The 15,527-nt window shown below is 39.6% G+C and overlaps 1 protein-coding gene across 2 annotated transcripts in view; it reads right to left on the reverse strand.

Annotated features, from left to right (window-relative positions):
* Nucleotides 1–1,514: 1,514 nt before the first annotated feature.
* Nucleotides 1,515–15,527, reverse strand: part of LOC149463631 (LIM domain transcription factor LMO4-A) — a 36,118-nt gene continuing 22,105 nt past the window's right edge. For both annotated transcript variants that reach the window (XM_089675211.1, XM_089675210.1), the window contains exons 3-5: nt 11,134–11,230; nt 10,621–10,791; nt 1,515–5,543 (exon numbers count right to left, since the gene is read on the reverse strand). In XM_089675211.1, the coding sequence (XP_089531337.1) occupies nt 5,535–5,543; nt 10,621–10,791; nt 11,134–11,230 (277 nt within the window). In that variant the 3' untranslated portion in view covers nt 1,515–5,534. The remainder of the gene's footprint in view (nt 5,544–10,620; nt 10,792–11,133; nt 11,231–15,527) is intronic.

The following is a 15,527-nucleotide window of genomic DNA, read 5'->3' on the forward strand; positions in this document are numbered from 1 at the left end:
GACTACTGATATACCTACCTGTTCTAGATCAGAGCAAACAAAACCTTGAACTACTTTCAAGGGATATTTGAATGTATGGAGAATTTTCTCAAGCATTTTTGTACTAATTTTCATTCTATACCCAGCTTTAGCCTAAATGATTCGCCCTAACCCTCAATACTTAAAGCTGAACATCAGGCAAGCAGTTAAATGCAAAGTACAAACGTGACTTCTCCACTGCAGCTAGACCAATACAGGATGGTCACCTCTCTGTTCAATGCAGAACCAGCAGCAGAATCATGAGGCCATTTTGCTACTCACTTTATTCTCTTATTCTATCAGCAGGCTCCCTGTTAGCACATGCCCATGCAGCATACTTGATTGGCCCCTAATTTTGTCCTTGTGTTTCCCAATCTGAGTTTCAGTGTGTACAGGGGATAACAAGAGGCAATACCAAGTTAAATCTGGGTCCTTTCATTAGCTGCTGTTACTATAAATTTAACCAAATCTCAACACCTATTACCCCCCCCCTCCACAATCTAAGCTCAATCTTTAGGGACTGATGTGAATATACAATATATATGTAAAGTGCTGCGTAAATTGACGTCACTATATAAGTACCTGAAATTAATAAATAAATATACCTTTAAAAGTCAACTTCCTAACCTTTGACACTTGATCTTACCCTAAACCTTCTAACAATTAAACCTTTACCCTTAAAATCTGCTTTTACCTAATTGGCATCAAAATCCGACAGTCCTGCTATGACAACTATCATTTTCAAAAGACAATTAAGTCTAAATATTTACCGTATTATGGTGAACTGAAGAAGAACTAAACCTTGCCATAAATGTCCAATATAAGCAGATAGCTCCCCATCGGTTGTTCCAATAAAGGCCAACTTTAGTGTACCCCTATATGTAATGCAAATGTTAATAGATCTGTAAGAACTTGAGGTGATGCTTTTCTCTTGGTAGCCCACGCAATGAGTCATATGACCTTCCCATTGCTCTCTTTGAGAAGAAACTCCATGTAAGCTGCAAGTCATGATATACACCGGTCTGAAGAGTCTCCCACTGCTTATGTGAAACCAGACTCCATGACTGGTCAATCACAAAGCTTCTGTTACATTGGAAGATGGGGAGCAAGTCTCATAGCCGAAAGCACTAGGTATTTTGTTTTGCTTCCTTTGGCCAACAAAAGGGAAGGCCAGTATGGTATGCCACAGTACTGATCATTAATGTGAACTTGTTACTTTGTCCCGTATGGTCAAAGCACGAGTTCATCTAAAGGTTGAGATTAAACAATTACACAAACGCTATGTATACATGAGGCATACGTCACCCGGTCCATCCAATAATGGTGGGATTGGGAACTCCAAAACCAAGGTGAGGCCCTTTTGTCCTCAAAAGTATAAAAAAGGCATACATGATAGTTGCAAAAGCATCACTGTTCCTTTGAAATAACCTTTTTTCAAGTCTTCTGACATTATTTCCTCATAAAATATACAACAAGAAAAAGAAAACAATTTCCGCTTTTTAATTCTATCTATTCACTTTTATTGTAACAACCAGATAAAACGTTCTCACTGCAGCTTCCCAGCATGCAACTTTTAGACAAAAAGTCTTTCATAAACATAAATTAAACCATTCTCCAAGGATACAAAAATATTTATAGAGTGCTAACGGTGTGCGCAGTGCTGTATAGGGTTTGGAAGTAAGGGGAGTGAGCGTGGTGCCTACAGTTGGTGTAGACAAGGGCTGGGTTGTATACATCCATCCAGCTGCTGGTGGGCTACAACTTCCAGTATGTCTTTTCAGCATCAGGAGGGTCTTGGTTTAGATGGCACATCCAGCAGAAGGACACAGTTTCCAAGCAGTCACCAAAAAAAGTTTTACACAGCTTAGCCAAGGTTGCATTTTTGCAACTCCCTAAAAAGGAGCCCATGGGTGTAGAACTTAAATTTAAAAAAATATTTTAAAAGAATTCCATAAGGTATATGAATGTGATTGGATTTTTATCTTGGAAACTGAATGTTTATTATCATTATAGCTTTTAAATTATATAAACATAAGGGGAGCCATATTTGCTCATTACATATGCATGTTGTGCTTCCTGCTTTTTAGTGCAGCAGCGTGATCATTCTAAGAGTGTGAGGACATGAAGGGAATGGACATCACTCAAACTGACCACATGGATGCAGTGATAAATGTCAGTGTTGGCCTCAGCCCTCGTTCCGGTCATGCCCTATGATGAATTTTGCCCCACCTACCGGGGATTGGTCCCAGATGTAGGGAAACACACAGAGCCGCTGGTTTAATATGCATCATCAGCCGTGATTAGAAGCTGTCCACAGGTGTAGCATACAACTATGTGAAAAAATTGAGTGTGTGACCAAGCCCTGGTAGGCAAGACAAAATGCGTCAGTACGAGGACTGAGACCAACACTGACACTTGTCACTGAATCCATGAGGTTGGTTTGAGCGGGGTCCATTTCTTTCATGTCTTCACACTCTTGGATCAGTGCCAGGACACCAGCTCCCGTTTTTCAAGTACCAGCGGGGCTATTCCACATGGGCCGACCTGCAAGCCTTTCACATCACAGAATGATCATTCTATTCTAACTCTATTTACTTGAAAACCACTTTCAAGGAAGGTTTGAAATAGAAAAATAGAAACTCCAAATGGGTACTAACTTAAAACATAGGGTTTTCTTTGAAGCAGACAGACTCTGAAGTTGGGTTTGCTTTGATCACATGGGTAAGTAGGGAGGTAAAAAAAATTCAGATATGCTGTCTGAGGGTTTTACGATTTGAAGACAGTAGGTAGTGTCACATAATCAACAATAGCTGCAGGCACCAACTTTAGAGTCTTCATTTTTAATGAAGACTTTGTTGGTGTCAGCACTTCACTATGCTTATGCCATGGCTTCAGGTCACATGATCCAGGTTTACAAAAAAGCAGTTTAATGGCCCTGCTGCTTCCCCAACCCCTGCCTGTGTGATTAAAGTAGACCCAACATTATGGTTACAATGCCCTTTAAGCTACTGTAGCTCCAACTTTCTAAATCATTTGATATTGTAAGGCAGGACATGAACTAATCAGCTTTGTTTTCTTGAGTGAGCTGTAGCTAGAATAAGGTCAGAATGGCATACATAATCTGATAGTTTTAAGATTTACTTTTGGACAGTTGCTTCCCCAAACAGGAATGCTGTGTTTGCATGAGCATGCCTGTTTAAGGTGATGGAGAATGGAAGATTAGCTGTACAAAGGAAATGGTAATCAGCACCTTTAGGCTTACCATAGCCAAATGTTATCAACCAATTATTTAACTGTGGGAAAACTATCAAACCTGTGCTGAAAAACCTCTATCTGCTGTTTGATTAGCAAAATCAAAAATAGGAATATATATACATATATATATATATATATATATATATATATAAAACACACTTTTTTCATGGACTTGAGTGAACCTAAAGGGCAGAGTAATAGGCTTAGAGCCCGTGTCGATGGGCTTTGTTTGCTTCAAGCAGGTTTTGCTTTTTCACAAGTCTATGGGAATACACCGACTTAAAGCAGGTAAAATGCAGGTCAGAAGAAAGTCAACTGCAAGACAAATCTCCCATGAATGAATTCTAATTATCTCAGAAAAGTCTTATACTGATACCATCAACATAAGCCCAAAGCCTGTCCACACAGGCCCTAACTTAACTTCTGTCCTCCCTAGTTGCACACTTGCCTTCCCTCTGCAGTTACTAGCCACCACATGCCTTGTGTAAACTCTAGGTCATAACTTGGAGCTTGCACAGGGCTGACTACTTTCTTCCCATCCCGTGTGACATTGCAAAGTTGCAGGAAAGAAAAAATGCTTGATTCCCCCATCAACCCTCACTGTTGATGGAAGAATCACTCCTGCATAGCTATTGTGTTCTCCTGGGGGGGGGAACATGGGGTGCCGTCCCTGCCAGGAGAACACAATGATTATTGTTAGCGACTATAGCCGCTGGCAATAATTGCATGCTTAAGATCCGACATGCTGGTTGTAGCCAAGTTGATCCATGGATCAACTATTGAACCAGACGAGATCCGAACTATCTACAGGATGGCCAGCTTAAAGGCATAATTTTTTAAGAATTTTGATTAGTGGGGAATTGGTTTAGAACCACTGTCAAGTTTTATTGCTGTGTCCCTCTTAGGATAATTCATTCTCAATTTGCCTCATCATCTGTGTCACCTGGGAAAAAAGGGGTAAATCCAAAATTTTGAGCTGCCACCAGAGCAAGAATAGAATGTAAAAACACTCCAATGGCAACTGTCTAAGAGGAAATTTCCCTCACATTGGAAATATATCCTCTCACTTCTTGTTGAGTCCAAAATGAAATAACGTTTTGGCTTTAGTTATGCATTGAATCATGCAGTTTTGTGAAAGGTTAGGCTGGGAAAGGTTTTTGAAGCTATACCATCCAAGGTTTAGCCATAGACAATTATCTTATCAAGAACAGGTGGTGAGACCTCCACCATTCTTTAAAAGCATTGCTGCACCACTTGGATTCTTTACTGCATTGAAATGCCATCAGAATCCATCACAATAATTCCGTTGATTGGTGGATGTAGCACACACGCTGATATATCTTTATAAGAAAAAATCCAAATATACTCAGACCTTTTACAGTAGAGAAGCACTGTACTGAGTGTTGCTGGCAGTTGGATGTTCTGGTGATCACCCTTCTGCTACATTTGCTCATCATAAGTGATGTTTGCATCCAACACACCACTTATAACAATCAAGCCATGTATGGTGACCTTTAGGTTTTCAAATTATTCGGCACACAAGCAAACTCTGAACTTGCCTTTTGGCTACTGATTCTACTAAGAATCCTTTTTAACACTCGTACAGGTCAAGTAGAAAAATATGGAGGTAATAAATACTATATACAAAGTTCCAGCTTCACTATCCTGCCTTACAATATCAATTTTGTTTTCAGAAGGCTGCAATCATGCTTTAACCCACCAGCTGTAATCAACATAGTGCAAGTTGTATTAATAAAACACATCCTTCAAATCTTCACAGATGCCTCAGGTTTGGACATTTTTGGCACATGTCCTGGAAGGCCAGTGGCCGGGTCCGTCAAGTGTCCACTGAAACAAACAGAATCCATTTTGCCTCATCCAGGAACAGGTAACGTCGGCCGCTTGTCACTGGCTGGTCTGTGCTGTAATATCATCAGTGATGCCCAGAGTTGGACAATTTACAAGTCCTCTATAGAAATTAACAATTTTTTTTTTTTTTTGTCCAAAAAGTTTTAGGCTGGCTGTACTTTGCAAAAGTTTTATTTTACAGTTTATTTACAAGTTTTTATCCTCCTCCAGTTTTTAAATAGTCCATGTCAGGAAGAAAGGACGTGTGCCAACACTGTACGTTGATTAAACTTAAAAGGAGGAAAATATATATTTATGTATATAATATTTAAAGGTTTTTTTTATATATGCCAACATTGTGTCTCTGATGAATTATGAACAGAAGGCACAGAGGATGGACAGCTTGTGCTTCCTTAGCAAACCTGCAAGAATAAAATAAATAGGGTTTAAGATTAAACTTTAGACTTTTTTCCTGTGCACATAAAAATTACATTTATGATTTCAAAATGAATCTATACCCAAAACCAATGTTTTCTTAAATTTTACAGACAATTGGGAAAGGTTAGAACTCTTCTCAGGTTTTACTGCCACCCAAGGATCCTGCACCAGGGAAGCAGACAACAGAAATCTAACACAGTTTCTAATTACTTTTTTCCTTATTATTCTAAAAATACAACCGCAATTCCAAAAAGTTGGGACAAAATCTACATAAAGAATGCAATGACTTGCAAATCTGAAATCCATATTTTATTCACAATAGAAAATGAAAAATATAAAAAATGTTTACAATTTTAAGCAAAAAATAAGGTAATTTTGAAATTGATGGCAGCAACACTTCTCAAAAAAGTTTGGGCAAGACCATGTTTACCACGTAGCATCCCATCTCTATTTAACAACACTCTGTAAAAGTCTGGGAACTGAGAAGACCAGTTGTTGAAGTTTTGGGAGAGTAACATTGTCCAATTCTTGCCTGATACAGATATCTAACTTACAGTAGAGAAGCACTGTATTGAATGCCTGGGTTCTGGGTCTTCTTTGTTTCAAGATGCACCTAATATTTTCAGTTGGTGAAAGGTCTGGACTGCAGGCAGGCCATTTAAGCACCCAAACTCTTCTACTACAACGTTATGCTGTTGTCATAGATGCAGTATGCATTTTAGCATTGTCCTTGCAAGGCCTTCCCTTAAAAAGTAATTGTTTAGATGGGAGCAGGGGCTGACTGACAACTCATGGTGCCCCCGGGCAATAGGAGATCATGGGGCCTGTGTCCTTGCCCAAACTCAAAAAAGCCTATGAAAAAGGTACCAGGGGCATCTCATGGGACCCCCTACTGACCCTGGGCCCTCGGGCAATGCCCGAGTTTCCAAATGGTCAGTCCGCCCCTGGATGGGAGCATATGCTACTCTAAAACCCGGGTATATCTTTCAACATTGTTTGTGCCTTTTCCAGATGTGCAAGCTGTCCATTCCATACGCACTTATGCATCCCTATACCAACAGAGATGCAGGCTTTTGAACTGAGCACTGATAACAAGCCAGAAGGTCCGTCTGCTCTTAAGTCTGGAGGATGCGGCTGCCATGATTGCCAAAAAGAATGTCATATTTTGAGTTGTCTAACCACAGAACAGTTTTCCACTTTGCAACAGACAATTTTAAATGAGCTGTGGCCCAGAGAAGATGGTGGCGTTTCTGGATCATGTTCTGATATGGCTTCTTCTTTGCAAGATAGAGCTTTACCTTGCATTTTTGAATGGTACGGTGAACTGTATTCACAGACACTGATTTTTCGAAGTATTCCTGAACCCATGAAGAGATGTTCATCACAGAATCATGCCTGTTTTCAATGTAGTGCTGTCTGAGGGCCCAAAAATCACAGGCATTCAATGTTGCGTGTCAGTCCCTTGTCCCTTGTACTATGACTCTCTAAGATGTCCTTTTTATACCCAATCATGTTACTGACCTGTTGCTAATTAACCTAATTTGTTGCAAAAGGTTCTTTCAGTTCTTCCTTGTCAGTACCACTTATTTTGCCAGCTGTCTAAACTTTTTAAGATGTGTTGCTGCCATCAATTTCAAAATTACCTTATTTTTTTTGTTAAAATGGTACATTTTCTCAGTTTAATTGTTTGATATGTTTTCTATTGTGAATAAAATATGGGTTTATGAGATGTGCAAATCATTGCAATCTGTTTTTATGTAGATTTTACCCAGCGTCTCAACTCTTTTGGAATTGGGGTTGTGTATGTATTATACACACAAACACATACACACACACGTCTGTGTGTTTATATTATGGTGACCATGCATGCTCTGATAAACAATTGATTTCTTTTGCAATGTCTATCAATAGGAATTAATCTACTCGTTCAGTCGATATGCCACACATTGGGAAGCAATTTTTGGTCAATAGTTAGAGCTGAAGAAAAGCCCAAGTCTAGCTATTCTTAAAAATGTTCCCTCCTCCTACCTAACCTGTATGTACTTACCTATTTTTAAATCACTCCAGGCTTGTCACGTGATCCTGCAGCTCCAACTCTCCTCTGTCAGTAAGTAGCCAATGGGAAGATACTTTCTCATTTTTTGTGATCACAGAGATCACAGAGATACCCAAAATCTCTCCAAAGGCACAAACAGGGAAAAAATTTTTTTTTAAAGTAGAGCAGGGACGTGGTGGCACTTCTGCCAGACTTTATTTCTGTCTGAGAACTGGGACAGAAAGTGAGGTGATGTCTCTCCAACAGTAACACAGACAGTGGTTTTACCCCTTCCATACGCTATCCAAAACTAATAATATGCTTGAGCTTTTCAGTCCTCCAAACAATTTTGGTGTGCTCAGGAGCACTGTACACTCCAAATTAAGCCCTGTCCCCAGATGGAGACAAGCTCTTCCCTGCCATTTAAGACTCCAACACCAGCACCTTTGGTACTTAACCTTCCTGGTGGTATTCCCGAGTGTAGCTCGGGGTAAAGTTTCAATACCACAAGCGGTAACCCCGAGCTACACTCGGGAATACCATGCGGCGCTGCTCCGCGATCCCTTCTGCACTTACCTTGTCCTGCGCTCCCGCGACGTCCCTCCTGCAGTGTCCCCGGCAATGTAATCCGGCGGATGCCGGCATCTGTCATCTGGGTTCCATTCCCTGCAAGCGTCGGGGCGTACGGGGGACGGAACAGCGGGAAATTTGAAAATGACAAAAAAGTGACATTCACTAAAATCACATAGTAAAACATTACGGTTTCAAACCATTTCACATACATTTTGTCCCGAGTGCTTTGTCCTGTGCCTTGCCTGCATTTTTACTGTTCTTATTGCCTGGAAACTGAGAAACGTCCATGGCATCCAAAAAGCATCCCTTTTAGGTCAAAAGCGGTTTTAGACCAGCTAGAGAACAGCGATAGTAAATCAGAACCACTTGCAGAATTGAGTGATAATGATTCGTGGGGAAATTCGTCATCACACACTGAAAACAATTTTGCGACTTTGCTCAGTGATGTGCGAACTTGGCGCTCTATTTCAAATTTCAGTGTTTTTGGTTTGATTATATTATTGAATTAAATTTATTATTTTTTATGATTATTTATTAAATTATAATTTATGATTTTGTGTTTCAAGTTTTATCATACCCGGGATGTTTACTAGACTCTTGTTCGGACAGATTTCAGTGAGTTATTCCTAAGAATTACATGCCTACAATATAAAACACCAAATTTCCATGCAAAATAATGGTACCGCTTTCAGCACCAAAAATCTGAAATGATCATACCGCCAGGGAGGTTAACAGTTGAATGGTACAGATGGGGCTTCTTCTTAGAAAAGAAGAGTATTAGTGCAGGGTCAGAGAAGTTGAGGGTTACTACACATGAACAGTGCAACAATGATTTGGGTTGCCCAGATGCACCAACGCTATCTCAAGATGATAAACATTTTTGCAGAGAATCTACCACATTGCTTGTTCAGGACAAAGTGGCAGGTTTTCTTGAAGGAGGACCACCCCCTGTAATCACCATTAGGCCAATATGACAATAACCCAATAGACACAGGCTAGAGGGGCGTGAAAACATCCTGTGATTGGTAGAACCTCCAGATATCTTTCCAGTGTGAATCAAGTGAAAGATATTGTCAATTTAAACTTCCCCTACACCATGTTATTGCAAAAAAAAATTTGCTTTGGATTATAGATTTAAAATAAGCTTTAAAACACTTTGTTGCTATTATTTATTTTGATTCTCTATTCTGAAAGCCTTTTTTTATGCCAATCAGTGATGTGAAGACACAGATTCATAGTCCGGACGTCCTCTGCTGCTGTAGAGCATACATCATCACAGCACAAGAAACTCCTCCCTTAGATCTGTCCATGGGAAACGTGACTGCTGAACAGCAATTATTAAATAAGGTACTCAGATTCTCTTTTATATTTATTACAGACAGTGGTAAGATCTTTATACATAAATAGAAGGGATAATGGCAGTTAAAAATTGTATGCTTAGTATCACTTTAATGCAGTGTTTCTCAACTCCAGTCCTCATGGACCCCCAACAGGTCATGTTTTCAGGATTTCCATTAATTTGCACAGGTGATTCGATCAGTTTCACTGCCTTAATAATTACCACAGCTGTTTCATCTGAGGGAAATCCTGAAAACATGACCTGTTGGGGGTCCATGAGGACTGGAGTTGAGAAACACTGCTTTAATGTCATGCAAGAAAATTATTTTATCATCAGAAAGTCCAATTAGTTTTTCATTAAACGCAGTTTGAAATAATCTGTTGCACCTAAATTGTCACATTTTCTGGGAAAATCCCACTTTCCTAATAATCACAATGGAAATAACTCCCAGTTTGAAACACTGGTTGCTGGTAAATTCAACACGTCTTGGCTGTGCTTTTGCTCAGAGCTTCAGCCTTTTAAAAGAATCTGTGCTGAAGGAAGTCCCAATGGCGAGGCTAGGAACCAGGGAACACAATGGACTAAACAAATTTTTAAAAAAGTCAGTTCACCCAACACTGATATTTCAGAGTTTAGTGGATGCTGAGAAATTAAGTTACCAGATGGTTTCTTCTGTCTTTCAAGGACGTTATTGGTGAAATCTCTGTGCCGAGTTTCCAGGTCTGCACACCTGCTGTAGCCATCATGAGAGGTTTCTATCTTTCTTGTTGGAATTGTTCTTACTTTATAATATGTAGAATGTAACAGGAGGAGTTGAATCACACTAGGTTGGGCAGGAACACTCAAAACATCCAAATGGACAGAAACACAGTCAGGAATTATGGCAGGGAAATCTCCTTGTTTGGAGTATCCAAGACATATCACAAACCAGGGGATGACTCAGCCCTCCCTGCTCCACCTATAACTAAAATATATCACTTTTATCTGAACTGGCCCTTTAATGAAAAAAAAAAAAAATCAAAAAAGGTACCTATAGCAGGGGAGGCTATAGAAGCATTTAAGAAAGTTAATGTAACATGATTGATTTTAATCCCATCACAGAGTGTCAACTCACTTTCTGGTCAGGTAGCATGGGGCTACTCTGAAGCGGGTTGCTCTGAAGACTGTTTAAGTGTCCATTCAGTAAACCGGAAGGCCGGTCATGTTCGCAGAAGATGGTGCCATTGACGTAGTGAAATCGGTCTCCTGGAACAAGTCTGTTCCTGCATGTGGCACATGTGAAACACTGAGGAGGGAAAATAAAACATAATTACTAATGATGTATAGGTATACAACTATGGACATCACTGGGCAATGATCTGGGAGTTGGAAAGCTACAGTCAGAAAGTCCGGCCTATTTGTCTAGATTAGGGAACCAGCACTGATGATAGCAAGGGCTCACAATATTACAATTGGGAATGAACTTTAGAGTAAACTTGTCTTTCCCCATGCAGACATATACAGTATATTCTTCTGGTTGACTAGAAAATATTTATTGCCTTCATTTTTCCAGTCTGGAAAAATGTGAGTAAGAACATGATTAGCTGCTAAAAGCAATGTTCACCACCCCTACTGATCATAGCCTTACCTTCAGGTGGTATACGCTGCCCTGTGCCCTCATCACCATTTCGCTGGCTGGTATGGACTGTCCACATGCGCTGCATGCTCCGCTGCTCCCAAATAACCTGAAAGAGAAAAAAACAGGTGGGTTATTCGTTAACGTGAAAACATAAAATTCACTTTAAAATACTGTAAGCAATTTGTTTTTCCAGCAGTTTTTGCAAAATCACTTCTATCTCTTAAGATTTTTCAACAATGTATTATATACCAATTAATAACAGCAAATCTTTCGAAGTACTTTTAGGTCTAATGTACACCTATGGTCACCTGCATTTGTAAGCATTTTCCAAATAAAAGTTTTATGCTTGGAAATAAATGACTATACAGAAGAGTTACGTGTTAAAATTTAACTACAGTTGTGTTCAAAATAATAGCAGTCAGACATCACTAACCTGATCAATCACTGTTTTTGGTAGAAATGATATTTCTACATGGCAAATAATTTACTAGCAGGTGTAGTAGAGTAATAGAAATCCAACAGACCTAACAGTCATGACATGCATGCTGCTGATTCTGTGTAATTGAATCACTAATTGAAAGGGGCATGTTCAAAATAATAGCATTGTGGATTTCTATTAGTGAGGTCATTCATTCTTTGAAAAACAGGTGGCAATTATTGCCCTTATTTAAGGAAGGAAGGCAGCAAATGTTGTACATGCTGGTTACAGTGCATTTCTCTCTGAAATTCTGAGGAAAATGGGTCTTTCCAGACATTGTTCAGAAGAACAGCATACCTTGATTAAAAAGTTGATTGGAGAGGGGAAAACATATAAAGAAGTGCAGAAAATGATAGGCTGCTCAGCTAAAATGATCGCAAATGCTTTAAAATGGCAACCAAAACCTGAAAGACATGGAAGAAAGCGAAAAACTACTATTCGAATGGATAGAAGAATAGCCAAAATGGCAAGGACTCAGCCAACAATCAGCTCCAGGAAGATAAAAGAAGGTCTAAAAGTTACCTGTGAGTACTGTTACAATTAGAAGACGCCTATGTGAAGCCAAGCTATCTGCAAGAAGCCCCCGCAAAGTCCCATTGTTGAAAAAAAGACGTTCTGAAGAGGTTACAATTTGCCAAAGAGCACATTGACTGGCCTAAAGAGAAATGGCGCAACATTTTGTGGACTGATGAAAGTAAGATTGTTCTTTTTAGGTCTAGTGGCCGGAGACAGTTTGTCAGACGACCCCCAAACACTGAATTCAAGCCACAGTACACTGTGAAGACAGTGAAGCATGGTTGCGCAAGCATCATGATATGGGGATGTTTCTCATACTACGGTGTTGGGCCTATTTATCGCATACCAGGGATCATGGATCAGTTTGAATACATCAGAATACTTGAAGAGGTCATGCTGCCTTATGCTGAAGAGGAAATGCCCTTGAAATGGGTGTTCCAACAAGACAACGACCCCAAACACACCAGTAAACGTGCAACATCTTAGTTCCAGACCAACAAGATTGATGTTATGGAGTGGCCAGCCCAATCCCCGGATCTTAATCCAATAGACAACTTGTGGGGTGACATAAAAAATGCAGTTTCTGAGGCAAAACCAAGAAATAGAGAAGAACTGTGGAATGTAGTCCAATCATCCTGGGCTGCAATACCTGTTCACAGGTGCCAGAAGTTGGTTGACTCCATGCAACACAGATGTACAGCAGTTCTCAGAAACAGTGCGACTACAACTAAATATTCATTAAGTGATTCAAAGGAAAGAAAAATCTTCAAACATCTTTCAGTTTATATAGTGATTGTTTGAGTTTGTAAAGAAGAATACAAACACTGCAATTTTTTTTTGAACAGTCTAATATTCACTTTTCTTACATTTTTTTAAAGAAACAACACACATTTGATATATTTTCCTTCATGTTTTGATTTGGAATAGAATGTGTAGTGTTCTCAATGCATTTGTGTGTATGGAAATAAAAGCTATTAGAAGGATTTTGAGCTTTATTCACTTTTTTCAACACACTGCTATTATTTTGAACACAACTGTATATGTTAAATTTAACTATTGGTTATATGTACCATTGATCAGTAACTGTATCCCACGCCACCTTCCACTCTGGCATGATGGAGGCTGTTTACCAAGACTTCCATTGGCAATGGGCAGCTGCATTGACTTCCATCAGCAGGATCTGCAGGACTGGGGGCTTGTAGTGGCTCTGCAAACTCTTGAGGAGCACTTTTAAAGTTTTTTTACATGTGAGTTGCCAATTTTCTGTTCCAATGAACATCTGCAACAATGCTGCACTTAAATGGCACTTTCCTTGTTTTCTCTTAAACACATAGGTCACTTCTTACTCTTATGATCAAGCTGGCACAAGTGTCATTTGACTGTATATAAGTGTTTAGAGACCTTACTCCTTATGAGTCTGTTGGATTTTCTTAATTTTGATATTTAATAACATATTATGTGTACCCTTTTTTCTTCTTTCCCTTGTACCTCCCCCCTCAATTTCTATTTTCTCCCACTCCTTCCCCAAACTTCCCCCCTCATTTTCTCTCCCCCCCCCGCCCCCACATTTTTCCTTTCCTTCCAAATGGTTCAGACTCAATTTTCTTTGTGCGCCAATTTTGTTCCCCAATTGTCATTGATCAGGAACCTCTGCACCCCATGGATCAAGTTCACGAAATGATAGGTTCACAATGTGGCCTAAGTTAATGTGCTTAACTGAGGTTATATGCAAAAAAAGAAAAAAATTTTTTTGAAAATTTGTAGGACAGGCTGACAACTAAGCCTTCCATAGCAGAAGTCACTTTCGAGGATTAAACAGACATGGTTTTCATGTTTCAACCAGAATCCTATAAGTATGCAGTGAACAGATATTGCTGCAATGCAAGGGAATGGTATTTAAATTCATAGACCCCCTGCAAAGAAGTAGAGCAGCCTCACATGTTCATGGGGGTAACACACACACAGGGATATAGTTATGCTATCTAGAGATCAAGCTTAAAATAAACAGATAAGAATGCATGGCTACAGACCCCCTGCCAGTCTGATCTTCGAGTGGGAGCTTTCATAAGCTATTTTTTTTTTTTCGAACAATAACCATCATCTCCAAGCCCAGTGCCAAGGGCATCTACTTGCTGGATAAACAAGCACTGTCAGCCAAAATGGTCATCCCTAATAAGAATTTGGTCATTGCACCTTCTGAGCACATCTCACACCTATGGCTAGCTGTATTTTAACTGGGAAACCCTGGCAGGCCCTATGGGATTTATTTATTCCCTCAAAAGCTTAAGGCTGTTGAAGTACTGGTGGTATAGGAACTCCTGGACTTGTATGTACGAAGGTTCTCTGACTGCAGGGCCAATTGGAATGAATGCCTTGAGTGCTGTTTGGCTTCAAAAGGTTACCAGGGAGCAGAAGGTCAGATGCCAGTCCACTCACATTAATTTTTAGACTCTTCATCATTTGACGAAGAGGAAAGATATAGTTTCCTGATGCAGCAGGTCATTACTTTGCAACCTTTAATTGGTATTTTTAATTCATTGGGTCTATTTCTTGAAAAATGATTGGTTCAGCAACCATTAGCTGATGAATGTGTATTGTGCATTTGGCATAGTTATGACGAGCATTTGTTGCCTTTAAGTTTGGAAAAACGATCTCTATTCACTGAATATGTTGTTTTGCTACCCATCTACAGGACATCCAGATCTTATTAATAGTCTCTGTACTTCTAGCTCTAGCTGTCAGACTCAATCCTATTTTAACATTCATCATTTGGATGTGCAAAGTTATTGATTTTTATCAATGAATTACCTATTGACTCCCTGCCTGGGGATCACTCCCACATCAGCCATCCTATTAGCTAGGGCTTTACGCTGGCCAAACATGTATCAGGTTTTGAGATTCTTATTGAACCTACATTAAACCACCATTTTTAGACATTCAACCAATTTAAGAGTATGGAAAGGTCAATCACAAGGAAAATTTTAAATGGGATTTTTACTAAAACTGGAGAGTGCAAAATCTTAGAAACCAACCAGCTTCCAGGTTTTTATTGTCAAAGCTCATTTGAACAAGCTAAAGCTAGAAGCCGATTGGCTACCATGCACAGTTGCACCAGATTTTGCATTCTCCAGTTTTAGTAAATCAACCACTATGTGTCTATGGCCATTGAATCCATGTTTGCAATCCACACCGGTTTTGTAACATGCCCTCTTTGTACAGGGGGAAGGTGCCCAGATTCAGCTTTTGCTGTTAAAGGTCCCTATACTGTTCTCTGTGATTTCTAGTTTGCCTTTCCAACACTTGCACCCTCTCTTTTTAATAATCTGTTTGCAAGTCATCAGGTAGGTGATGAGACTTTAGAAGTAGATGGATATTGATTGATGCTGCTTGATTACACTGCACACTTAAT

This window comes from Staurois parvus, unplaced genomic scaffold, assembly GCF_062004578.1.
Source record: "Staurois parvus isolate SC_StPar_1 unplaced genomic scaffold, SC_StPar_1.0 ptg000154l, whole genome shotgun sequence".
Taxonomy (NCBI): Eukaryota; Metazoa; Chordata; class Amphibia; order Anura; family Ranidae; genus Staurois; species Staurois parvus.